The 26852-nt window shown below is 52.2% G+C and overlaps 1 protein-coding gene across 1 annotated transcript; it reads right to left on the reverse strand.

Moving 5' to 3' along the window:
• Positions 1 to 877: 877 nt before the first annotated feature.
• On the reverse strand, positions 878 to 23325 carry LOC128972549 (UAP56-interacting factor-like). The gene is made up of 9 exons (XM_054388589.1): positions 23244 to 23325; positions 16356 to 16499; positions 8933 to 9060; positions 4922 to 5046; positions 4108 to 4171; positions 3094 to 3149; positions 2933 to 3007; positions 1690 to 1801; positions 878 to 973 (listed from the first exon to the last, which is right to left on the reverse strand). The coding sequence occupies exons 1-9, from the start codon at positions 23323 to 23325 to the stop codon at positions 878 to 880; spliced, it is 882 nt and encodes a 293-aa protein (XP_054244564.1).
• Between the last annotated feature and the right edge of the window lie 3527 nt (positions 23326 to 26852).

Genomic DNA, 26852 nt, shown 5'->3' on the forward strand with positions numbered 1-26852 from the left:
GAAGGAAAATAATGGTAAGTTCTAAACAATCCCATTGGAGAGGTATCTACCCTAAGATTTAGTTTGCAAAACAATCTCTCTCTTTTCACTTCTTTGGCTCTGGATGATGCTTCTCTTGGCTTTACTGACCTTGGCTGCACTGCTCTGTCATGACTGGTATTAAGAACAACTTCTCTGCTCTGTCTCTTGTTCCTTTTGTGTTCAGGGGGGTAGGGAGAGGAGCAGACAGAGGGAAGAAGCTGTTGCAGCTCCCCTGGTCTTTGGCCAGGGGAGTCCTTGTGCTGTTTATCAGTTGTAAATCCCTGCAAATATTGTAAATATTGCGTATTTTGTACATATTCATTGCATTCCACCCTAGAGTGTAGTTTTGCTTGTGAATACATTGTTCATTTGCTTCCAACTGAGCTGGCCTGGCAAAGCTAATGCTGGGGGGGAAATTTCAACCCACCACACTGCTCTGCTTCCACACAGGCAGGCACAGCATCTTCAACCCTGTCCCACCCACAGCACAATGCAGGGAAGGCTTGGAGCTGGTCACCCTTCCTCTTGCAGGAGGCACCCCAGGCAGCACAGGATGTCCTGGCAAGGGGCCAGGGCCAGTGCCAGCCCCACGGCTCCCCAGCAGAGCGCTCCCAGCAATTCCATCTCTGCTCATCCCCCTCCACCGTCCTGCTCACATCCCACCTGCCCTGCATCCTGGCCCCAGCTCTAGAGCATCCTGCCTCCTCCCTGCACTCACCACTCACTCACTCGCTCACTCTGCAGGTAAGGAAGGAAAGGGGCACGCTGCCAAGCAGCTATCTCAGAGGAAATCTACAGAGCTTTATTGAGGTGCCCAGGGACCCCGCTGTGGGCAGGGGCCGGGCGAGCAGCGCTGCTAGGCCATGGTGACCGTCCGGCCGGAGCTGCAGGCCGCCGGGAAGCGCCGCCGGTTCCTCAGCCCAGAGAACCTCTCATCCAGCGTCAGGCTGGTCTGCAGGGAAAGGAGAGCCAGTCAGGGCCGTGCCCCAGGGCAGGGCACAGCCACACAGTGGATATGGATTAGAGCCCCAGGGGCCAGGACGCTGCTTGCCAGCTGGTTAGTCACTACACCACTCAGCACACGGGGACAAGGAGCTCAGCAGGCTGGCAAACAGCACCCAGCACCAAGGCGCTGGGCATCCTTGGCACGAGCAGGAGCAAGCAGGTGGCATTCCAGCACAAGGCACCGAGTACAACCAAACTGTCCAGGTAAGAAACACCGTCAGCGAAGAAGGGGGAGGAAGATTTCTGGCCTGCCCCCAGGGCTCTTGGACAATACTTCGTTGGCACCAAGAAGGTCACCAAAGCAAAGAGAGAGCAGAGCCTAAAAGGTGTCTCTGGCAAGTGGGGAGCACTGGCAGTGAAACGGGTTCCCTGGCCAGGAGCGCTCACAAGCAGCATCTCCCTGCTATGAGCAAGCACACAGACAGGCCAAGAGGGGCCAACAGAGTGTGGGAAACTGGGCTGAGTCTGTAGTTGTTGAACAGTCTTCTCAGGTGCCTTCAGTTGTGTGAGCCCCCCAGCCAAGGCAGTGGCAGGGCCCTCCTGCTGGGTCATGCTAGACAAACCCAGCTGGCAGCCCCCAAAACCTGAGCGTGATGTTAGCAGCTTAGTGGCAGGGCTGCTGCAGGCTGCAAGGTGCCTCCTGGCCCATCGACAGTCCTCTACCTGGTTGGCCATGGCACGGAAGTTGAACCTCAGCAGCACCCCCTTGGGCTGGGGCTTGGCCAGCCGTGGAGGGGCCCTCTGGCTTCGCAGGAATGGGCGCTGGTACCCAGGCCTAGGGAAAGCACAGGTCTGCAGTCACTCAGGATGCTAAAGGAGCTCCCTCCCTGTCGTCTCCAAACCATCAGGGAGCAAAGGAGACACCTGCACATCCCATCCATCCCATGGCATGTCTCACAGCAGCCTGGCTAAGTTCGCAGGATCAGAGGATGTCAGGGGTTGGAAGGGACCTCGGAGATCATCGAGTCCAAGCCCCCTGCCAGAGCAGGACCAGAGAATCCAGCACAGGTCACACAGGAACACATCCAGATGGGGCTGGAAAGGCTCCAGACAAGGAGACTCCACAACCCCTCTGGGCAGCCTGCTCCAGGGCTCTGGGACCCTCCCAGTGAAGAAGTTCCTCCTCATGGTGAGGTGGAACCTCCTGTGCTGCAGTTTCCATCCAGTGCCCCTTGTCCTATCCCAGGGTGCAACTGAGCAGAGCCTGTCCCTGTCCCCTCCCTCCTGACCCCCAGCCCTCAGCTATTGATAGACATTGATCAGATCCCTCTCAGCCTTCTCCTCTCCAGACTAAACAGCCCCAGGGCTCTCAGCCTCTCCTCCCCAGGCAGTGCTCCAGGCCCTTCAGCATCCTTGGAGCCCTCCCTTGGACTCTCTCCAGCAGATCCCTGTCCCTCATGAACTGGGGAGCCCAGAACTGGATGCAATATTCCAGCTGAGGTCTCAGCAGGGCAGAGTACAGGGGGAGGAGAACCTCCCTGGCTCTGCTGGACACACTCCTCTGAATGCCCCCCAGGACCCCCTTGCCCTTCTTGGCCCCCAGGGCACATTGCTGTGCCATGCAGAACTTGCTGCCCATCAGCACCCCCAGGTCCTTCTCCTTGGGGCTGCTCTCCAGCAGATGCCCTCCCAACCTGTCCTGTTGCAGTTTATTCTTCCTGCCCAGGTGCAGGACTCTGCACTCATCCTTGTTGAACCTCATCAGGTTCCTCTCTGCCCAGCTCTCACTCTGTCCAGGTCTCCCTCATATGCCAGAAAGCGAAGGGGACATCATTTGCTAACCACTCTGGGTCTGAATCCACTCACTGTGCAGGTGGCATGGCAGCAGGGATGCTGCAGTGCTGCTAAAGGGCTTGGCAGTGGCTCTTGAGGGGCTCCCACCCTCCAAAGCCCCTCGGTCACTTACGCTCCGCTCTGGCCTGCCTGGGGATTAGCCACGGAAACCGTCAGGACCGCCGCAGGGCTGGGCTTCACCTTCCACCTGCCAAGACAGGGAGAGGCAGCCAGCTTGGATTCCAGCCTGAAAGAACATGGCATGCTTGCAGGGTGCCTTGGGTCACCAATTACCTTCTCAGCCTCACTGGTTTTGCTTGACCATTAGCATCCATCTGCTGGGAAATAGACTCAAAGGGAAAAAAAAAAAGCCAAAAATCAGCTTTCAGAAACAGTGATTCTTCCCCAGGGCTTCATCTGGGCTACCTGAACAGCTCTTTCTTTGCATGCTCTCCAGAAATCTGCTAATCTGGGGGTTCCTGCTGGCTTTACTTTACCTTGCTTGTGCACAATTTACTTTTATCACCTTCCCAGATTTTCTCTTTCAGTTGACAGGATATTAAGCTACACTCAAAATTGGCTGTCCTGAAAAAAACAGGAATGTAGGAATACTGCTAGGAATATATTCATTGCTGAAGCCACCCATTTCTCTCTGTTACTTTTGGAAGCAAAGATAACACTGGGAAAAGGCCACTAAAATGAAAAGCCAGCAGGATAAGGAGAGTGATCTTTCCCCCTCTACTCTGCTCTCATGAGCACTGCATCTGGTTCTGGGGTCCCCAGTGTAAGAGGGACATGGAATTGCTGGAGAAGGTACAGGGAAGGCCAAAAAGATGATCAGAGGGCTGGAGAACCTCCCTTATAGGGACAGGCTGGGGAGTTAGGGCTGTTCAGCCTGGAGAAGAGAAGGCTCCAGGGAGAGCAGCCTTGCAGGACCTGAAGGGGCTCCAGGAGAGCTGGGGAGGGACTTTTGCCAAGGGCTGGGAGTGACAAGACAAGGGACAATGGCTTTGAGTTGGAAGAGGGGAGACTGAGAATAGAGAGGAGGAAGAAATTCTTTAGAGTGAGGGTGGTAAGACACTGGCACAGGTTGCCCAGGGAGGCTGTGGCTGCCTCCTCCCTGGAGGTGTTCAAGTCCAGGCTGGATGAGGCCTTGAGCAAGCTGGGCTGGTGGGAGGTGTCCCTGCCCATGGCAGGGGAGTGGGAAGCAGATGATCTTTAGGGTCCCTTCCAACCCAACCCATTCTATCAATCTGTGAAAGGCTTGTCACCATCAGCAGGGTGCAGAAAAGCTGTCTGGATACTGACCCCTCTCTGAAAGTTGGCTTTGTTGAACCGCTGCTGCATCCGCTTCTGCTGGAAGCCTGGTCCCCTGCTCAGCAGAGGGGAGAGAGAAAGCACAGAGCTGGCTATGATGTCACGTCTCTCCTGAAGGATAGCACTCAAACACCTAACCCAGTGTGGTACTGAAAAGCAGATGAGGCTGAGGAGGCTGTGTGTAACCCAGCTCAGCCCCTCATGTTTTTCTGCCAGCAAAGCATTTCAGAGGCATTTCTTTTTCTGCGCACATGAAATGTTGTCTGTTCTGAACTCTGTTCCTTACAAATGGAAAAAAACCTGCTCAGAAGGGACCCTGGAGGTCAGCAGTCCCTGCTCTACTCAGACAAAGATGGGGTTGCTTTCTTTCTAACTCAGAGAACACAAAGACCAACAGGCATCGAGGCCACGCCCAGCATCTGGCAGCTCACCTTCCTCACAGCTCCTGGGGTGTAGCTTCAGTGGGACAGACTCCCTCTGCCTGCCTGTCCCTTATGGCTGCAGTCTCTGCTTCCTCCCTTTGTGAAAATAAAAGCTCTTTCACCCTGCAAAAGCTTCCCCCAAAGTGGCAGAGATTAACAACAATGCCTGGTCAGGTTCCTCATGCTCTCTAAAGCACAACAACAGACCCAGCACCTGGATTCTCAACTGTTCCCACCAGGCTGTTTTGTTCCCAGGTGCTTTCCTAACATCTCAGGGGGATTTTTCTCACCTCATGGATGCAGCCCCTCCCAGCTGCCACAGACCACGAGTAGAGCCCCAGGAGCTGCCCAGGGGAAAGCCCAGAGTTACCAAAGACTTTTACCTTCTCCCCGAGGCCTGGGTGATGGCAGCAGCTGCACTGAATCTCTTGGGGCCTGGGGGTGGCCGTCGCCATCCCTCTGGCTGCCCACTGCTGCTGCTCTTGGCAAAGGCATCGTTGTTCTTGTCCTGAAACAGCAGCAAGAGCTCAGCACCTGCCACCCCTGCCACAGCCTCCCTGCTCAGATTGGGAGTGAGCACGAGAGGCGACATGTAGCTGTCCTGCCCACTTCTGCCTGGGCACTTCTCTGGCGTTTTCTCTGCCTAGGGGCAAATCCAAGCCTCCACCATGCAGGGCTGATTGCTGACACTGCAGCACTCCCCTGGCTGCTCTCAGACATAGAACAGCAGAATGGTTTGGACTGGAAAAGACCTCTGAAATTATTGAGTCCAACCATCAGCCTAACACCACCATGGCCACTAAACCATGGCCCCAAGTGCCATGGCCACAGGTTTCTGGAACACTTCCAGGGATGGGGACTCCACCACCTCCCTGGGCAGCCTGTGCCAATCCCTGACCACTCTTGCAGCAAAGACATTTTTCCTCATCTCCAACCTAAACCTTGTGGCCATTTCTTCTCATTCTGTCACCTGATACGAGGGAAAAGAGACCAACTTCTCTGCAACCTCCTTTCAGGGAGCTGTAGAGAGCAATGAGGTCTCCTCTCAACCTCCTCTTCTCCAGGCTGAACACCCCCAGTTCCCTCAGCTGCTCCTCCCCAGCCCTGTTCTCCAGACCCTTCCCCAGCTTTGTTGCCCTGCTTCAGTCCCTCAATGTCCTTCTTGGAGTGAGGGATCCAAAACTGAACCCAGGACTTAAGGTGTGGCCTCACCAGGGCAGAGTACAGGGAGACAATCCCTGCCCTGCTCCTGCTGGCCACACCATTGCTGATCCAGGCCAGGATGCTGGTGGCCTTCTTGACCACCTGAGCACTTTGCTGGCTCATGTTCAGACATGTTCTACACCACTTACAACTGCTTGGAAGAGGGCTCAGCTCCCTGCTGTGTGCTCTGCACTCCCAACTGCTCTTCCTTTGCCACTTCTGCAGCCTTGGAACAGAACAACTCTGCTCTGCAAGTGATTTTTTTTGGAGTGTCCTTCAATATTTTCTTGAGGGGACACTGATTCATTGCTAAATATATTAAAACTTGGTCCCTTCCATGGCCTTTTGCATCTCCAGCTGGAATATCTCTACCTAGCAGTGTTACTCTCAACATCTGGACTCAGCATGTAGATTCCTGTCAGCCATCAGTGTGTGTGTGCCTTGGTTCCCGAGCATGAAAGCCCCAGGAGCAGGAGGAATGTTGCATTCTGATGGTGCAAAAATACCAAAAACAAACAAAAAAAAAGAGTCCAGAGAGCAAATCTGCCACAAGCCAAGCGTTATAGCTTTCCTCAGGTGTCTTGGTGTTTGGACATCTGCATGGCTTGGTCCAAGCCCAAAGGCATGAAGCCCATCAGAAGAGCCTCCAGCAGTATAGGTCCTTCTGCAATTGCTTGTACCAGCTGCCCCAGGCTCCCTCATGCTTACTTCTGTGGCACAACCACCCCCCTGGTACCACCCACCAACTGGGACGCATTTCCACATTCTTCCCACTTGGTTTATTCCTGCCAAAGGGAAGATGCTGTAGATTTATGCCTCCTAGCAACTGCTTATTCCTTTCTGTTAATACCCAGCCTCACTCAACATGGAGCAAAACTAGAAGTGGGGAGATTCAGATTGGATGTTAGGAAGAAGTTGTTCCCCATGAGGGTGGTGAGACACTGGCACAGGTTGCCCAGGGAGGTGGTGGAAGCCTCATCCCTGGAGGTTTTTGCAGCCAGGCTGGATGTGGCTGTGAGCAACCTGCTGTAGTGTGAGGTGTCCCTGCCCATGGCAGGGGGGTTGGAACTGGCTGAGCCTTGAGGTCCCTTCCAACCCTGACAGTTCTGTGATTCTATGATTCTCACATCTGAATCACTGCAGATTTTCCTTTCAGGAACAGCCACACTCCATGCACATGCATGTTGAGCTTAGGGCTCTCTTCTTCATAGCCCCAGGGCAAAGCCATTAAATCTGACATCATGGTGGCTTTTTAAAAGCTTATATGGGATCTCCTCATTGAGTGGACTTTCAGCTGTGCAGGAAAAAATAACCCCCTCTCATACAGGCATGTGTTCAGTTTTGGGACCCTCACTCCAAGAAGGACATTGAGGAGCTGGAGCAGGTCCAGAGAAGGGCAACAAAGCTGGGGAAGGGTCTGGAGAACAGGGCTGGGGAGGAGCAGCTGAGGGAGCTGGCGGTGTTGAGCCTAGAGAAGAAGAGGCTAAGTGGAAACATTCTGACTCTCTACAGCTCCCTGAAAGGAGGTTGCAGTGAGGAGGGGGTTGGTATCTCCTCCCTAGTTACAAGTGATAGAATGAGAGGAAATGGCCTGAAATTGTGCCAGGGAAGGTTTAGCTTGGACATTAGGGAAAATGTCTTTGCTGCAAGAGTGGTCAGGGTTTGGCACAAGGCTGCCCAGGGAGGTGGTGGAGTCCCCATCCCTGGAGATGTTCATGAAGCCTGTGGCCATGGTGGTGTTGGGTTGAGGTTTGGACTCAATGATTTCAGAAGGCTTTTCCAACCAACATAATTCTATGATTCTGTGATTTTTCCTTTTCTACACCAAGCCAGTTTAATATTAGCAACACTCAGAAGGAAGCTGTGGAAATCACTGTAATGTTGAACACAGCTTTCCCCTGCCCATGTCTTGAGTCTTAAAAATAACTCAAAACCCAACTGAAAATATTCCAGTATTTTTTTCTTAGGTGTTTTTGAGCAGAGAGAAGACCTAGGCATTTAAATCTGAAAAAGGGAATGCCAGGAATGAAAAAAAAATAAAAAGCAATACTGCATTTTACACTGAAGCCTGTGGGCAATTTGGTCCATGGCTGCCACAGTCCTGGAAATCAATGTTTCAGGGTGGGTGGGGGATATCCACTTGCTAGTGAAAAGTGTGTCTCTGAAGCCTGGGACCTCAGAGAATGTTCTGGGTGGAGGCCAAACAGTGGTGAATCTTAACATAATTCCTCCTCAGTTAAGGTTAGCTGAGATGGGATTTTTTATGGGAGTGTTTTTAAATCCCTTAAGAAGACATTTTAAAAGTGAAACCCATGGGAAGTGGTTCAGTAAAATGGTGCCCAGCATGAAGCTCCTAAAACCAAATGGAACATTGCTTTTTTCTATGCATGTGTCTGCTCTCACCTCCGCATACAAATGCTCTGCACAGGCATATCAAAGATAGTGCTTGTGAATTTTTTATGTCAGCTGGTCCTTGGGGTGATCCAGGATTATAAAACCCAGCAGATAAAGGGATCCTGCAGGAAGGCTGGGGGAGGGACTTTTCATGAGGGTGTCTAGAGACAGGACAAGGGGGAATGGTTTGAAGCTAGGAGATTCTGCCCCTTGGCTCTGCTCTGCTCAATCCTCACCTCCAATCCTGCCTCCAGTTCTGGTGTCCCCAGCAGAAGGACACAGAGCTGCTGGAGTGAGTCCAGAGGAGGCCACAAAGATGCTCCAAGGGCTGGAGCAGCTCTGCTGTGAGGCCAGGCTGAGGGAGCTGGGGGTGTGCAGCCTGGAGAGGAGAAGACTCCAAGGGGACCACAGAGCTGCCTGACAGCACCTGAAGGGATCCTGCAGGAAGGCTGCAGAGAGACTTTTCCTGAGGGTGTCTAGAGACAGGCCAAGGGGGAATGGTTTGAAGCTGAGGCAGAGCAGGGTTAGAGTGGAGCTGAGGAGGAAGCTCTTCAGTACAAGGGTGGTGAGACTCTGGCACAGGCAGCCAGGGAGGTTGTGGCTGCCTCCTCCCTGGAGGTGTTCAAGGCCAGGCTGGAGGAGGCCTTGAGCAACCTGGGCTGGTGGGAGGTGTCCCTGCCCATGGCAGGGGGCTTGGAGCAGATGATCTCTGAGGTCTCTTCCAACCTGAGCCACTCTGAGATTGTATGATTTCCACAGGGCTGTGCCTTCCTTGCCCCTGCCTCTTGAGCTGGTACCTGGCGATTCAAAGGGCTCACTCCACTGAAGGCAGCTGCAGCTTTTCTCCTGGGCCTGGGCATCGTATTCCTGAACTGCCTCCGACTGAACTGCTGCTGTCCAAAGCCTCTTCTGAAACCTTTAGGTCCTGTGAAAACAAACCCCTGGTTTTAGCATCCCTTCAAAACTCCAAGTCAGGATGACAGTTTTGCCAGTGGATGACAAAAACTCTGCTGCAGGAGCAGCAATATAAAGAGTGGTGCAAGAATCAAAGCCATTTATTGCAGAAGAAGAAAGGAATCTTGCAGAATAATAAATAATTGATCTTTCCAATGTCTCAGGTATGACTGACAAGCACATTATTTGATTTGAGAGAATACAGAAAGGATTCCTAATAAAGGCAGGCATGCTCACATCAGGAAAGCCGTCAGTCTGCTGCCAGAGCTCTCACTGCTGGGAGTTAACTGTGAATGGAAGATGCCTTTGGATACAGACATGCAAGAAACTCAAGCAGCCAGAGGCCAACACACAGCAGCCTGGAACAGATCTGAGTGCCCACATTAGAGCACTTGATAAGTGAAGAGTGGTCCATAATTTTTATTTCACAGAATCACAGAATGTTAGGGGCTGGAAGGGACCTCCAAAGCTCATTCAGTCCAAGCCCCTTGCCAGAGAAGGGTCACCTAGAGTAGATCACACAGGAACACATCCAGGTGGGGTTTGGAATATCTCCAGAGAAGGAGACCCCACAACCCCCTGGGCAGCCTGTTCCAGGGTTCTGTCACCCTCACAGTGACAAAATCTTTCCTCCTGTTCCCATGGCACTTCCTATGCCTCAGCTTCCACCACTGCCCCTGGTGCTGGCATTGGGCATCCCCCAGCAGAGCCTGGCTCCAGCCTCTGGGCACTCCCCCTGCACATCTTTAGCAACAGCAATGAGGTCACCCTCAGGCTCCTCCTCTCCAAGCTCCAGAGCCCTCAGCTCCCTCAGGCTCTCCTCCTAACAAAGATGTTCCACTCCACCGTTTTTGTGGCTCTGTGCTGGACTCTCTCCAGCAGTTCCCTGAGGTCTTTCTTGAGCTGAGGGACCCAGAACTGGACACAATATTCCAGATGTGGCCTCAGCAGGGCAGAGCAGAGGGGCAGGAGAACCTCTCTGACCTTCTAACCACAGCCCTTCTAATCCACCCCAGGCTGCCCTTGGCCTTGGCCACCAGAGCACATTGCTGGCTCACGGTCAACCTCCCACCCACCAGGACCCCCAGGTCCCTTTCCCCTTCACTGCTGTCCAGCAGCTCAGTTCCCAGCCTTTCCTGCTCAATGGGGTTGTTCTTTCCCAGGTGCTAGACTCTACCCTTGCCCTTGTTGAATCCCAGTGCCCACATTAGAGCACTTGATTAGTGAAGACTGGGCCATAATTTATATATATATAAATATATATCAAAATTTACAATTTGGTTGTTTGTTTTAGCTTGAAGAGTGGCTGAGAGAACTGGGGTTGTTCAGCCTGGAAAAAGGAGGCTGAGAGGAGACTTTCTTGCTCTCTACAACTCCCTGAAAGGAGATTGGAGCCAGGTGGGGGTTGGTCTCTTCTCCCTAGTAACAAGTGATAGGACAAGAGGAAATGGCCTCAAGTTGCACCAGGGGAGGTTTAGGTTGGACATTAGAAGAAACCTTTTCCCTGAAAGGGTTCTCAGAGGCTGGAACAGGCTCCCCTGGGAGGTGGCTGAATCCCCATCCTTCGAGGTGTTTCAAAGATGTGGTGCTGAGGGCCATGGCTTAGCAGCAGCCTTGGTAGAGTTAGAGACTGTTTGGACTGGATGATCTTAAAAGTCTTTTCCAATTCCATGACTCTGTACCCTTCCTTACTGCATACACTGAACAGGGCACCTCTTGCTGCTGGAGTCCACAACTGCACTTACACTACAAACACATCCAGCAGCCTGTCCTGCATTTAACATTTTCCCCTAAGGCAGTTTCTGAATGTGAAGTGTGCTGCAGTGCAGAGCTAGAGGAATGCACTCTGTCAGATGAAGGCACAGGGCATTAAAGCCCTAATTACTCCACCTGATGAACTTCTGTAGCCATCAGAAGCATTTTCCAAGCCTCTGTACCAGTGCAACGTGCACAGAGGCTCAGAGGGGTGCATAAATCAGGCAGGAATCAGCACATGGCAGAGGGCAGCAGGAGCAGGGTGAAACCCTGGGCCATAGAGGGAACAAGAGGGAATGGCCTCAAGCTGCCACTGGGTAGGTTTAGACTGGACATTAGGAAAAAATTTTTGCCACCAAGAGTGGTCAGGGATTGGAATGTGCTGTCCAGGGAGGTGGTGGAGTCCCCAGCCTTGGATGTGTTTAAAGGTGGTTTGGATGTGGTGCTTGGGGATATGGTTTAGGGGTTGTGGTGGGGTGAAAATAGAAATGAGGAGATTCAGACTGGATGTTAGGAAGAAGCTCTTCACCATGAGGGTGGTGAGAGACTGGCACAGGTTGCCCAGGGAGGTGGTGGAAGCCTCATCCCTGTGGTTTTTGCAGCCAGGCTGGATGTGGCTGTGAGCAACCTGCTCTAATGTGAGGTGTCCCTGCACATGGCAGGGGGGTTGGAACTGGCTGAGCCTTGAGGTCCCTTCCAACCCTGACAATTCTGTGATTCTATGAATATTCCTCCCCTTCACCATTAAATTTGCCAGATCAGCTCAGTTGGAAGCAAATGAAAGCTGTATTTACAAGCAAAACTACACTCTACAATGAAATGCAATGAATGTGTACAAAATATACAATATTCACAGGTATTTACAGTTGATAAACAGCACAAGAACCCTCCTGGTCAAAGACCAGGGGAATGCAATAGCTTCCCCCTCCCTGCCCCTACACCTCCCTTATCCCCTTGTACACAAAAGGGACAAGAGAAAGGAGCAGAGAGGTATTTTGTTAGACTTAGCCAAAACAATGCAGCCAAGGTCAAGCAGAAGCCAGTTAGCATCTCCCAGCCCCAGGAAGTGAGAAAAGAGAAGAGAGTTTTGGAACATCTAGTGTAAGTCTGTTACCTTTCTGATGGGATTGCTTAGAACTATCATTATTTTCCTTTTTTACACCCACTAGTGATTTATTTACATTCTACTACTTTCTGTTCAAGATCTGTGAAAAAAAATTTAAAGGCATAGCCTAAAACTACCACAGGGGGGAAGCTTGTAGAGTTCTGGCTTGGACTTGGTGATCCTCAGTGGTCTTTTCCAACCTGAATGGTTCTGTGATTCTGTAGAGCAGAACCTCTCTGCTACAAACCACAGAGCAGTCAGACACAGGTATTGATCCTGTGCCATTGATTCCTAGATCACAGCAATTAATAATGACTTGCAGCAATTAGAAGTGAAGTGCTGGGAGGCAGCAGTGACACCGCTGTCAGGGGTCACCACCAAAGTGATTCATGAAGGCTCCAGCCCCAGGGTGCAGCGTGGGCCAGACCCAGGGCAGGCTGGTGACACTGGGGTGCAAGTGAAGATGATCTGAGCTGCTCTAGCTCTCAAACCAAAGGGCCCCAAGGCAGGCCTGTGGGAAGCACCCCCTGAGCAGGAGGTTGGGTGCCTTGCTCCCTGTGGTTGAGGGTGCAGGTTGGGGATGCTCAGGAAAATGCAGCACTGTTGTTTGTAGTTCCTTCCCTTGCACATGACGTCCCCTCCCCAGCAGAAGTGCAGATGTCTAAATGTTCCCCTCCCAAGCAGTTGAGTTTTGGCACTCTGTGCTTTTTTGACCACATGTGGTCTCACTGTATCTAAAAGCCCTTTTTAAACCCACCTGGTGGTGTCCCCACGGTTTGCTTTTTCCTTTCCTGTTCCCTTCAACAACCACCCTTGGCTTGTCTGTCTCCCCTCCCTGCTTGCAGGCCACCCAGCTTTGCAACACAGCTCTCCTGCACCCTGGAGAGGACATCTCTGCAGCAAGAGAGACTGAGCTTAGCTGCCTTTCCCTCACTGGTACCACAGGAGGGACTGATGCAGAAGGCAGCCCTGGCCAGCAAAGCATCCCCCTGTCAGTCAGTTCCCACTGAGGAGCCTCTGCTCAGCAGTGCACTCAGGCAGACCCCAGCAGGGCAGATGACAGCCATCAGCCTCCAAGGGGTACCCTGTGTGCACCAGCTGAGGACCTAGGCCTGGTTCTGCCATGTGTGACACGTGGGAGGTCCCACCTCTGCAGAAAGGTGGCAGAGATTGATTAAGGAACATCTGAATTAACTCTCACAGCATCAGCAGCATCACCTCCACCCAGTGTAGGTGCAGGCTCAGAGCCTGGTGTGGGACAAAAGGGACTCTGCCCTGCTTGGGGAGAAGCCTCAATGCCTCAAGGCTCTATTTGCTTCTGAGGAGATCTGAAATTCAAATTTCTTGTCATTATAAAATGATCTTTTCCCCAATGGGGGAGATGGTTTAAGCCATATTCCAGGAGGGATAAGAGCATTTCACTGCCATGAATTCTCTTGCAGGTTCAAGCAACAAAATATCCTTCTCCACCCTCTGTCATCACAGTGCTGGGCTGTTCTGGTGGTGGTCATTTTGACCATGGTTCTCACATCTCACCTTGGAAGGGACTACATTTCAGCAGGGACCAAAATGAAATGAAGCTCTGCAAGCTCAGGGGCTAAATTCCCAGCTGTGCTGAGCTTCCCAAAGCTGCTACTGACATCAGCACCTCACAACACAGTGGGGTTCTGCAGGGAGACCTCAGAGCAGCCTGCCAGCACCTGAAGGGGCTGCAAGAAGGCTCCAGAGGGACTCTTTGAAAAGGCCTGCAGTGATAGGACAAGGGGCAATGGTTTGAAATTAGAGAACAGCAGATTTAGATTCGATGTTAGGAGCAAGTTCTGCACCAGGAGGTGGTGGAACACTGGAACAGGTTGCCCAGAGAGGTAGTTGAGGCCTCATCCCTGGAGATACTCAGGGTGAGGCTCAACAGGGCTCTGGGCAACCTGATCTAGTGGAGGATGTCCCTGCTGACTGCAGGGGGGTTAGACTAGATGACCTTTGGAGATCCCTTCCAACCTAAGGAATTCTATGATTCTATGAGGCAGGGCTGAATTCAGACTCAGTTAAATGCTTAGAAATATTAAGATTAGCAGAAATAATTCTGTAAATGAACAAGAAAGTTCTTCTAAGGAACAGCTAAAAAGTCCCACTCTGTTTATTTGATTTGACTCTGAATGCAGCAGTTGCTTGAGTGTGGAAGAATATCAAAGCCACAGATTTTGACAGAAAAATCAATGTGCAAAGGGCAATTATCATCATTCTGTTTAATTCTTGCTAAAGCAATATGTAGTGGAGACCAAGAATGTGAGAGTGGGAGGCATATCAGAGACAGGCAGGATTGCTCCCAGCAATCATAGAGTCATAGAATGGTCCAGGCCAGAAGGAACCTCCAAAGGACATCAAGTCTGACCTCCCTGCAGGGAAACCTGTTCCAGTGTTCCACTACCTTCATAGTAAAGAACTTGTTCCTCACATCCAATCTCAATCTGCTCTGCTCTAGTTTGAAGCCATCACCCCTGGTCCTGTCCCTGCAGGCCTTTGCAAACAGTCTCTCTGCAGCCTTTCTGTAACCCCCTTCAGGTCCTGGCAGGCTGTTATTAGGTCTCCCCAGAGCCTTCTCCTCTCCATTCTGAACACCCCCAGCTCCCTCAGCCTGGCCTCAGAGCAGAGCTGCTCCAACCCCCTGATCATTTTCATGACCCTCCTCTGGACCCTCTCCATCAGGTCCAGGTCCTTCCTGTATTGAGGGCTCCAGACCTGCACACAGCACTCCAGGGGAGGTCTCAGCAGAGCAGAGCAAAGTGGCAGAATCACCTCTCTGGCTCTCTGGCAATGCTGCTTTGGGTGCAGCCCAGGCTGTGATTTGCCTTCTGTGCTGCAGTCTCACACTGCCTGCTCCTGGCCAGCTTCTCCCCTACCAGCACCCCCAAGTCCTTTTCCTCAGGGCTGCTTTCTATTAGAATCCTGTCAGGTGTGTTCTGGATGCTGCAGGTGGATCACCACCTTCCCTTCTGCTCTCTCCCCATGAAACACAGCACTTCAGTGCAGCTTAGGGCACATGCAGCTGGTGACAGCAGCATTGCTAGGGCACCACCTGGGAGACTTTGGCTGGGACTGAACTGGTGAAGCACAGCAGCAGAACATCCTTGGGAGAAATTTGGTGTCATCTTCTCAGTGCTGCTCTCTAGCACCTCCTCCCCCAGTCTGTACTGACAGTGAGGATTGTTCCAGCCCAGGGGCAGAACCCTGCACTTGATCTTATTGAACCTCATGAGGTTCACCTGGTACCACCTCTCCAGCTTGCCCAGGTCCTTCTGGATGATGTCCCATCCCTCTGGTGTATGGAAAACACCACTCAGCCTGGTGTCATCTGCACCCTGCTGATGGTGCATTCAATCTCACTGTGTCATTGAGAAAAATATTAACCAGCAGAGGTCCCAGTATGGACCCCTGAGGGACACCACTGTCACTGCTCTCCATCTGGACTTGAAGCCATTGAGCACCACCCTCTGGATGTGACCATCCAGCCAGTTCCTTACCCACTGAACAGTCCACCCAGCAAATCCAGCAGGATGTTGTGGGGGACTGTGTCAAAGGCAGTCAAGATAGATCCTATCCATAGGTCATCCCTTATCTGTCAATCCCACTGTTCTGATGTGCTTACATGGTGCTCCAGAGGGAGACTGCAAAGAGATTGCTGCAAAAGGTCACCAAAATCTTCAGTGAGGTGATTAAGCAGTCATTAAAAAAAGAAAAAAAAACACAAGAAAACAAAACAAACAAAAGAAAACAAAACAAAACAAAAACACAAAACAAAAAAAAAACCAAAAACAAAACAAAAAAGGGCAAAAAAAAAGAAAACAAAACAACAAAAAGAAAAAAAAAAGACAGAATTTTGAGAGAGGTAGCATTTAATGCAGCAGCTCACGTTGGGGCTGTAGATAAAAGGTGGTGGAAGCAAGCAGATCAGTGTCTGATCACTGGGTATTGTGGAAAACCTCAGCAGAAAAATTGCATGCATTGCCAAAAAGGACAAATTAGCTCCAATAACTGAGCTATCAAAGGCATTTACTGAAGAGGTAATTTAAGTGTGCTCTGGGAAAAAAAGGGAAAAAAAAAAAGAAAGGAGGATTAGGAAAAGGCATAATTAAAATATGCAAAGCCAAGAGGGAATAGAGAATAGATATTAAGTCACTTTGCATCAGTAATTCAGAAGAGGGTGGAAGGGAGCGAGATGGATGAATTTATGCTCTGAAAGGGCCCTGATATTCCATTGTGTCAGAGAGAAAAGCTATTCAGAGCCCGAGGGCATCTTGCACACACACACAGGAATTAGAGAGGAGAAGCACTGGAGAGCTGTGGTTTGTGCCACAACTGTGTTCTCCAGCTTGGCCAGCCTCCAGCACCCCAAGGAGCTCACCCACCTTGCAGGTTCCTCTGCGTCCAGGCGCGGAACCGCGGCCGCCCGTACCCGTACGCCAGGTTCCTGTTCTTCACCAGCTGCCTCTGCCCATCTCCTGTGCTGCTGGCATCTGGCTGCTCACTCCTGTGGCGTTTTATGATGTCATCTAGACCAAAATGGCAAAGGGAGAACACATCAACCCTGTGCTTTCCTACCAACAGGCATTCCCAGGTCTGGAGCTTGCTACTGGGGCTGGTTAGCCTGGAGAAGAGGAGGCTGAGGGGGATCTGATCAATGCTTACAGAGATCTGAGGGGTGGGGGTCAGGGAGATGGGGCCAGGCTCTGCTCAGTGGTCCCCAGTGACAGCACAAGGGGCACTGGGCACAAACTGGAACATAGGAAGTCAAGATGTTGTGTCCAGAGAAGGGCAACAAAACTGGGGAGGGGCCTGGAGCACAGCCCTGTGAGGAGAGGCTGAGGGAGCTGGGGGTGTTCAGCCTGGAGAAGAGGAGGCTCAGGGCAGACCTCATTGCTCTCTACAACTACCTGCAGGGAGGCTGTAGCCAGGTGGGGGTTGGTCTCTTCTCCCCAGGCACCCAGTGACAGAAGGAGAGGACACAGTCTCAAGCTGTGCCAGGGGAGGTCAGGCTGATGTTAGGAGGAAGTTCTTCCCAGAGAGAGATTTGCCATTGGGATGTGCTGCCCAGGAAGGTGATGTTCAGCAGAAGCCTGGATGAGGCACTCAGTGCCATGGTCTGGTTGATTGCTTAGGGCTGGGTGCTAGGTTGGACTGGATGAGCTTGGAGGTCTCTTCCAACCTGGTTGATTCTATGATTCTAAGTTCCATCTAAACATGAGGAGAAACTTCTTGACTTTGAGGGTGGCAGAGCCCTGGAGCAGGCTGCCCAGAGAGGTGGTGGAGTCTCCATCTCTGGAGACTTTCAAGGCCCACCTGGCTGTGTTCCTATGTGACCTGCTTTAAGTGATCCTGCTCTGGCAGGGGGGTTGGACTGGATGACCTTCACAGGTCCCTTCCAACCCCCACCATTCTGTGATTCTGTGATAATTGTCCACAGTGAGAACAGAGCTTGTGGCTCTGTAATCAGCACTGGATGGACAATAAATGCTGAAGCTTAGCTCAGAAAGTAGAGGATCAACTGACTCAGCTCCTGCAGGCTGGAGATTAGAGTGCAGCAAATCAGTTCAAAATGTGCTGCTATCCAGCACCTATCTACCATGTGCAGGACAGATTTCAGCCCTGTGTCCCACTGACAGATCCCATCTGGCAGATTCCCCAGGAATATGCCTTGCAGGGACAGCAGGGGCTCAGTGCTGGGCAGAGAGCATTTCTTGAGAACATCTGACTTGGGAGACTGTGAGAAAGGTGGTCAGAGCTGGGAGAATAGTCAGAAGCACCCATGGGTGCACCTGCACTGTGATGGCTGCTCCAAGGGCTCCCTCTGGCCTGCCTGGGACACAGGCACTGCCCCATGCAGAGGACATGTCCCTGGTGTATAAACAACACAAACACTGCTCAAGCATCCTGCAGACACAAGTGGGATCAATGTGTCCCTAGTCCCTACATCTCTAAAGGGGAAAACTAAAGCTTGGTGCAACAAGGGCTGCAATGGGATGGCTGCAGGGAAGGAATCTCCCTTGCACAGGACAGCTGTCAAAAAAGGGGACACCACGGTTCTGCAAAGACTCATACTTCACCAGGAGCCTGCAGGATGGTTTCCTTTCAATTCCCATCTCCTGGAGTCACCTACCTGCTTGTCTTTGCTCAGTGCTTTTAAAAACACAGAGCAAGCTTCTAGCCCTTCATGGTATGAGGTGAAGCTTGAAGCCTGAAGCCATCAACCTCTGTGGCTCAAAAAGCAGTAAAGCAAAGGGATGCAAGATGTGCAGTGTATGCCTACAGCACTCTGGATTTTAAGCTCCACAATCTTCAGGGTCTGACCCTTGATATTCTGACTCTGTGAGGTAGGTGCTCCTGATCAGGAACCTCTCAGCCTCTGCCACTGGTGAGGCAGAGAGGGAGAACATCCCAGTTACAAGAGGACCACTCAGGGGTCTCCTCTGCAGCACTTAGGTTCTCCCTGTCTGCTCTGCAGTTAAGGAACCAGCCCTCCTGCTCAAGGATGAACACATAGATTTGATTTCCAAGCTTGCCCTGCTGCCAGCAGCACAAAGGTGTGCTGGGAACTCTGCACAGCTCTCCACAACCAGCCAGCTCCTGTGCTGCTGCAATACCAGTGCTGGCACCAGGTACCTCACACCTCTGCATACCCTTCACCACCCCACCACAGAAGGGATATAAAATAGCAGCAAAATGGACCTGGGATGTCCTGCCAATGTCCCTCAACTCCCTTCACCCAATCTTATTCTTAGGAAGCTCTGAAAAATGTACTCTACTGAGCTGTTCAGAGAAATGCAGGATGTTTGTCACATTCTTTGCAAGACACCATCCAAATGCAGTTCCCCAGGCACAGAGCCTCCATAGAATCATAGAATTGTCAGGGTTGGAAGGGACCTCAAGGCTCAGCCAGTTCCAACCCCCCTGCCATGGCCAGGGACACCTCACACTAGAACAGGTTATTCAGAGCCACATCCAGCCTGGCCTTAAAAACCTCCAGGCATGAGGCTTCCCCCACCTCCCTGGGCAACCTGTTGCAGTGTCTCACCACCCTCAAGAAGAACTTCTTCCTAACATCCAATCAGAAACAACCAATTGGGTTTCCCTATGATTTTAGACACATTTCATTTGAAACTGCATTAGCAGCACTGAGAAGCACAGCTGCTGAGAAGCAGCATTAGAAGCACTGAGAAGATGACACCAAATTTCTCCCAAGGATGTTCTGCTGCTGTGCTTCACCAGTTCAGTCCCAGCCAAAGTCTCCCAGGTGGTGCCCTAGCAATGCTGCTGTCACCAGCTGCATGTGCCCTAAGCTGCACTGAAGTGCTGTGTTTCATGGGGAGAGAGCAGAAGGGAAGGTGGTGATCCACCTGCAGCATCCAGAACACACCTGACAGGATTCTAATAGAAAGCAGCCCTGAGGAAAAGGACTTGGGGGTGCTGGTGGGGGAGAAGCTGGCCAGGAGCAGGCAGTGTGAGACTGCAGCACAGAAGGCAAATCACAGCCTGGGCTGCATCCAAAGCAGCATTGCCAGAGAGCCAGAGAGGTGATTCTGCCACTTTGCTCTGCTCTGCTGAGACCTCCCCTGGAGTGCTGTGTGCAGGTCTGGAGCCCTCAATACAGGAAGGACCTGGACCTGATGGAGAGGGTTCAGAGGAAGCCATGAAAATGCTCAGGGGGTTGGAGCAGCTCTGCTATGAGGACAGGCTGAGGGAGCTGGGGGTGTTCAGCCTGGAGAAGAGAAGGCTCTGGGGAGACCTAATAGCAGCCTGCCAGTACCTGAAGGCTGGAGAGAGACTGTTTGCAAAAGCCTGCTGGGATAAGACCAGGGGCAATGACTTCAAACTAGAGCAGAGCAGATTTAGATTGGATGTTAGGAACAAGTTCTTCACTATGAGAGTGGTGGAACATTGGAACAGGTTGCCCAGGGAGGTGGTTGAAGTCCCATCCCTGGAGATGATCAAGGTGAGGCTTGATGAGGCCCTGGGCAACCTCATCTAGGTGGGGATGTCCCTGCTGACTGCAGGGAGGTCAGATTGGATGTTCTTTGGAGGTCCCTTCCAGCCCAGACCATTCTATGATTCTCTGCCCATTCTGAACAAGTTTTTAACTGTTGAAAAGACAGCACTGGAAATTGAGGTATCTGGACCATGTCCAAACTACTTTTAGATACAGAAAGCTACTAATAAACAGCTCAAAGCCTCTCAGCTCTCAAGGAGCTGGTCTGAAATCAAGGGGAATCTTAATTCAAGCTGTTGTGATAAAGAGAAAAGGCAAAGGGATATATCCTCGTTAATCCATATTAATTTCTTCTTTTAACTTCAAACACTATAGAATATATTTAGCAAGTACTAACTTTAACAAACTAGCAAGAGAAGATCTCTCCAGATCAGGCCTTTTCCAGTCAGTGGCTACTCCAGCTCCTGAACGAATCACTGGAGGGGAAGCAGAGAAGTTCCATTAGCTCTCAATGGGCAATTGTCATGGCCAGCCCATCATACCTCCAGTGCTTGCCACTTGTCATTTCCTATCAAGAAACTCCTGGGCCCAAATGAACACAAAGCCCAGGGCCAAGGCACCAGAGCTGATGTAAGAATGAGGTGCGTGACTGCTTTTGTGATTCCTCCATCAAGCCTGCCAGGAGCAGAGCACATGGAGAGAGGCTGGGCACTGCTCTTGCCATGAACACATCACTGTTCTTAGCTAAGTGTGCCTCTGGGATATGTGCTATTCGGGGCATAGGCTGCTCTGAAGCAGATCTGCAGCATCCCTGCTTGCTCTGCAGGAAAGTGGACAGCAGCATGCAAGGGAAGGATATCTACAGTGCAAGGAAGAGCTCACTGGGAACAGAGAGGAGATGAATGCTCAGGTGCCCAGCCTGTCACCTTTCAGTGTCTGTCTTGGTTTGGGTATGAGTTGAGCCTTTTGCACCCATCAATATGATGGGTGTGTCCAGAGAAGGGCCACAAAGGTCACAGTCTCACAGTCTCACAGTGTATCAGAGGTTGGAAGGGACCTCCAGAGATCATCAGGTCCAAGCCCCCTGCCAGAGCAGCATCACTTAGGGTAGTCTGCACAGGAATGCATCCAGGTGGGGTTGGAAAGTCTCCAGGGAAGGAGACTCCACACCCGCCCTGGGCAGCCTGCTCCAGGGCTCTGTCACCCTCACTGTAAAGAAGTTTCTCCTCATGCTGAGCTGAAATCTTCCATGTTCAAGTCTGAACCCATTGTTCCTTGGCTTATCGCTGTGAAACACCAAAAAGAGCCTGGCCCCCTCCACCTGACACCCACCCCTCAGATCAGATCCCTCTCAGCCTTCTCTTCTCCAGACTAAACAGCCCCAGATGATCAGAGCTCCTCTCCTATGAGGACAGGCTGAGAGAGCTGGGGTTGCTCAGTTTGGAGAAGAGACCTTATTATGGTCTTCCAATATCTGAAAGGGGTCTACAAGAAAGCTGGGGAGGGACTTTTGAGGGTGTCAGGTAGTGATAGGGCTAGGGGGAATGGATCCAAGCTAAAGGAGGGGCAATTTAGATTAGACATCAGGAAGTTCTTCTCCATGAGGGTGGTGAGACACTGGCAGAGGTTGCCCAGGGAGGTGGTGGAAGCCTCATCCCTGGAGGTTTTTAAGGCCAGGCTGGACATGGCTGTGAGTAACCTGCTCTAGTGTGAGGTGTCCCTGCCCATTGCAGGGGGCTGGAACTGGCTGAGCCTTGAGCTCCCTTCCAACCCTGACAATTCTGTGATGGAAGGGATCCTCAGAGGTCACTTAAGGAATGTCTATGCCCTCAAGACAAAATCAGATCTATCAGAGCAGCTTTAGAGTAACTCCTGCAGTTTCCTGTGACTGCAAACTCAATTAAGTCCCGATATATCTGAAAGCATAGGAAAAAAAAGTACCTGACAGTAAAAGTATCAGTTCTTTACCTGGACTCTTCTTTCCCAGTTCTCTCTCCTGCCCTGAATAAGGTGTATTAATGGGTTGACTACGGAGGTGGACCACAGGATGTGTGACCAAGGGAAACACTAAGGGAGAGCAGAAGCAAAGGGAGTATGGCAGGTCAGCGAATAGAAAATGGGCATGCAACACCGTGGAGAAAAGTCAGTGGATAATGAGGGACCCAAGACTGCTATAAATGGTGCTCACAGCACCACTAAACCAGGGTGTATCAACCAGGGAACACTCTGAGTTTGTAGTGGAAAACATTTGCAAAGTGGGACACTGAGGGGCTGGAGCAGGTCCAGAGAAGAGCAACCAAGCTGGGGAAGGGTCTGGAGAACAGGGCTGGGGAGGAGCAGCTGAGGGAGCTGGGGGTGTTCAGTGTAGAGAAGGCTGAGAGCAGACCACATTGCTCTCTGCAACTCCCTGAAAGGAGGTTAGACTGAAGTGGGGGTTGGTATCTTCTCTCTACTAACAAGCGATGAGAGGAAATGGCCTCAAGCTGCCGCAGGACAGGTTTAGGTTGGGCATGAGAAGAAATTTCTTCACTAAAAGGGTTCTCAAAGACCAGAACAGGCTGCCCAGGGAGGTGGCTGAATCCCCATCCCTGGAGGTGTTTCAGAGTTGCAGAGATGTGGTGCTGAGGGACATGGCTTAGCCTCAGTCTTGATAGAGTTAAAGAATGGATGGACTCCACGATCTTAAAGGTCTTCTCCAACCACAACCATTCTATGACTGTGTTCTGCTATTCCTGACAAGTGGCTCACTGCTGGGAGAAATGCCATAAGGTTTCAGTGAAGAAGTTGACCCAGTGCTGCAGAGCTGTCAACAGCCATCCACCGCCGAGCACCGGAGCCCAGGCCGCCGGAGTGCCCTGGAAGGGCAGCAGATTGCGCGGCGCTGCCGTGCCCGGTGCCAGGGAATGCGGGCGCAGGGGCAGAGGCTATAAATAGGCCGCAGGGCAGGGCACGGCCGCAGCTCTCTCGGCAGCGGGCTCCTGGCGTCCGCCTCCCCCACCCGCGGCACTGGCGCCCGCCGGGCACAGAGGGGCTTGGAGCCGACTTCACTTCTCTCCGCTCCCCTCCCCTGCCCTGCCCTGTCCCCTTCTTCCGTAGCTGGGCGCAGGTGGGCCAACAGCGCTCCGGGGACCACATCCGCCCCTCGGCCCGCTCCTGCCTGCCCCGCCCCAGAGTGCTGCAAACCCCGGGGGCCAGGGCCGGTCCGCCGGGCGCACCGAGCCCCGCGCCTCTCCGGAGCCCCTCCAGCGCCCCCCGCCTGGCCTGGCCCCGCCGCCCCGCGCCTGGACAGGGGCTCTCGCCCCGCCGGACCTACCCAGGGACATGTCAATCTCCTCGGCTCCCGCCTGCGGCTCCCCCGCGGGGCCCGCTCCTGCCTGCGGCCCCGCCGCCTCCATGGGCTCCGAGCGCGCACTGCCGCCGCCCCGGCACCACTGCGCCTGCCCGGAATGTGCCGGCACCCAGCCCGGACAGCTTCGCACCGGCACCCGGCCCCGGCACCCCGCCCGGACAGCTCCGCACCGGCACCCGGCCCCGGCCCCCTGCCCGCACAGCTCTGCACCAGCACCCACCCGACCCGGCACCCTGCCCTCCCCGAGCTGAGCGCCCCGGCACCCAGGCTAGGGGAAGGGTGGCTGGAAAGCTGCCCGGCAGAGAAAGAGCCCGGGGAGTGCAGGTTGACAGCTGGTTGAACGTGAGCTAGCGTGTGCCCAGGTGGCCAAGAAGGCCACCAGCATCATGCCTGGGTCAGGAATGATGTGACCAGCAGGATCAGAGAAATGGTTGTGCCCCTGTACTGGGTACCGTTGAGGCCACAGCTCCTTCAGTTTTGGGGCTCTCACCACAAGGACACTGAGGTGCTGGAGCAGGTGCAGAGAAAAGCAACAAAGCTGGTGAGGGCTCTGGAGAACAGGGCTGGTGAGGAGCAGCTGAGGGACCTGGGGTTGTTTAGTCTGGAGATGAGGAAGCTGAGGGGAGACCTTGTTGCTCACTGCAGCTCCCTGAAGGGAGGTTGGAGTGAGGTGAGGGTTGGTCTCTTCTCCCAGGTAACAAGTGAAAGGATAAGAGGAAGTGGCCTCAAGTTGCACCAGGAGAGGTTTTAGGTTGGATCTTAGGAAAAATGTCTTTGGTACAAGAGTGGTCAAGGATTGGAACAGGCTGCCCATAAGGGGGTGGAGTCACCATCCCCAGAGAGGTTCATGAATTATGGGCATGGCACTTTGGGACATGATTTAGCATGCATGGTCATGTTGGGTTGATGATCTTAGAGGTCTTTTCCAACCTTTATGATTCTATGATTCCACAAGCTTGCTCTACAAGCCCCCTTCCAGCCTCCTCACTCTCCAGCCAGCTCTGCCCTCTGCGCTCCATGGCTCTCTCTGTGCATTGCTCTGGCTCTCTACCCCTCCACACCCCAGGAACCACCCTCACAGCTGCCCCACTTGTCGGGGACATTCTTTCCATCATCACTTCCAAAGTATCTTTTTCCTAAGCCCCACTGCCCAGCTTCTGAAGAGTGTTAGCTCTTCCTCTGCCCTTCCTCTGGATCCTTCATGTGCTTCCAGACTGAGCTAGCCTCGTTATTGTCAGTGTGGGAGGGGGATTTCAACTCTCACACTGTAGCAGACTTATACCAAGAGCAGATATATTTTAAAAGCCATCAGTCATTCCTGAGCAATGTAAAAGGAGGACTCACCTTGCCTTGTTTTGAAGGCTACAGAACCAAGGGAACTGTACAAACAGAGGCACTCTTGGCTTGTACTTGGACACAAAGTCTGTTTGTATTTGTGAGCTTGGAGATGCAGCATCCATTTGGGATTGGTCTTTCAGCACCATTTCTGTGGGCATACTCTTCAAGGGGGTCTTTCTGTGTCACTTGGTACTATTTTACAGTTTGAATACGAAATGTAAGCTAAGCCATCTTTAGACCATCTTCCTATACTTTCACAGCCAGATTTAAAAATAAATAAATTAAAAACCAAACCCAAACAACAACAAACAAAACAAACCCACAAACTCAAAGTAAACAACATAAAAGAGAACTGGGAGGACAATCCCTCTTCTTCCAAAGGGCTCCCATGCATGAGATGAGTAATATGGGGTTTTCCTAAAGTTTTAAATCATCAGTGTTCTGAAATACTCTTCACACAAATCTCAGAACCAAGGCTGCATGCTCTATGTTTTCAAGACAGTTTCTTGCATTTTCAAGGCAGTTTTTTCTTCTTGCACTTCAAATGGGAGAGAAATTTCTGCATGCAAATAAATCAGGGCAAAGATTGCCTCCTGGCATGCCTATAGCTCTTAGCAAGGTCAAGTGCTTCTGGAAGTGTTGGTTTAGCAAACTGTTCTTTCATGAAGGTACAGAGCAGAAACGTTGAGAGGGCAACAACCAACTGTAGCCATCTTTGGCAATGAATCTGCAGGGTGATCCTGAGAGCATTTTAATGTGAAATGTCAGGAATTAAGGTCGTGATGCAGCATTTACAATTCCCTGTGAGATGCAAAGGTGTTCTGGGGGTGCTGCTGCTCCTTGGGGAGCCTTGGCTCTAATGCTCCCCTCATCCAAGAGCTTTCCATCAAAGGGAATTCCCAGCAATGCAGTCAGAGCAGCTCAGGAAGCTGTGAGAGCTGGGAAAGGACTGGCAGCCTCCCTGAAAACCAGGCCTTTAGCAATGGGCAGGGAGAGGGGGTCTACAGCAGTCCCATTTGCTAGCACCTCAGGGGGGTGTTGGAGAAGGGCTTGGGCAGGTGTCCTGAAGCTAACTGTGAAGCAGCAGCAGCTGGGAGCCACCAAGGAAGGTCTGCAGCAGGGATCTGGAGTCTTCATTAGGTACAGGCCAGCCATGTGTTGAATGAGCCAGGGTTCCTGCAGTGGGAAGAAGCTGGAGCTGGTCCTGTTGTGAGGGCAGTTCCACAAAAGGTTTCATGGCTTTCTGCAATATCCTAGACACTTGTGTCTTCAGAAAACCTGAAAGCAATGGTTGAGAGACATCCAATGGTTCTCATGATGTTAATTAAGTCAGAGTGCTAAGTCCTGCACCTAGGTTGGGGTAATCCTTGGTACCAATCCAGGCTGGGGGATGATGAGATTGAGAGCAGCCCTGCAGAAAAGGACCTGGGGGAGCTGGTGAAGCTGGACAGGAGCCAGCAATGGGCACTGGCAGCACAGAAGGCCAAGGGCAACCTGGGCTGCATCCAAAGCAGTGTGGGCAGAGCTGGAGAGAGAGGATCCTGCCCCTCTGCTCTGCTCTGGGGAGACCCTGCAGTTCTGTGGCCAGCTCTGGAGCCCCCAGCACAAGAAGGACATGGACCTGATGGACTGGGTCCAGAGCAGAACACAAAGATGATCAGAGGGCTGGAGAACCTCTCCTACACAGACAGGCTGAGAGAGTTGGGGCTGTTCAGCCTAGAGAAGAGAAGGCTCCAGCAACACCTTAGAGCTGCCCTGGTGAGGCCTCATCTGCAGTATTGTGCCCAGTTCTGGACTCCCCTGTTCAAGAGGGACAGGGAACTGGAGATAGTCCAGTTCAGGGCCATGAATAAGATGAGGGGACTGTAACATCTCTCTTAGGAGGAAAGACTGAGAGACTTGGGGCTGTTAAGCAGCCTGAGAGGAGATCTTATTGATGGCTGTAAATATCTGAAGGGTGAGCACTGAGAAGGAGGAGCCAGGCTCTTTTCAGTGGTGTCCTGTAATAGGACAAGAGGCAATGGACACAAACTGGAAACTAAGAAGTTCCACCTCAACATGAGGGAAAACCTCCTTGCTGTGAGGCTGCTGGAGCCCTGGAGCAGGCTACCCAGAGAGGTTGTGGAGTCTCCTTCTCTGGGGACTTTCAAGCCCCACCTGCATCCCGTGTGACCTGTGCTGGGTGATCCTGCTTTGGCAGGGGGGTTGGACTCAATGATCTCTGGAGGTCCCTTC

The sequence above is a fragment of the Indicator indicator genome, chromosome 17 (genome assembly GCF_027791375.1).
Source record: "Indicator indicator isolate 239-I01 chromosome 17, UM_Iind_1.1, whole genome shotgun sequence".
In the NCBI taxonomy this organism is placed as follows: domain Eukaryota; kingdom Metazoa; phylum Chordata; class Aves; order Piciformes; family Indicatoridae; genus Indicator; species Indicator indicator.

What these genes read in the sequence shown, in the direction of transcription:
- LOC128972549 (XM_054388589.1), bottom strand. Translation starts at nt 23,325, where the DNA reads ATGGAGGCGGCGGGGCCGCAGGCAGGAGCGGGCCCCGCGGGGGAGCCG. An exon ending in GGAGATTGACATGTCCCTGG is followed by an intron (nt 16,500 to 23,243) that starts GTAGGTCCGGCG and finishes ATTTTGGTCTAG; the next exon opens with ATGACATCATAAAACGCCAC. An exon ending in CAGGCAGGCCAGAGCGGAGC is followed by an intron (nt 1,802 to 2,932) that starts GTAAGTGACCGA and finishes TGCTTTCCCTAG; the next exon opens with GCCTGGGTACCAGCGCCCAT.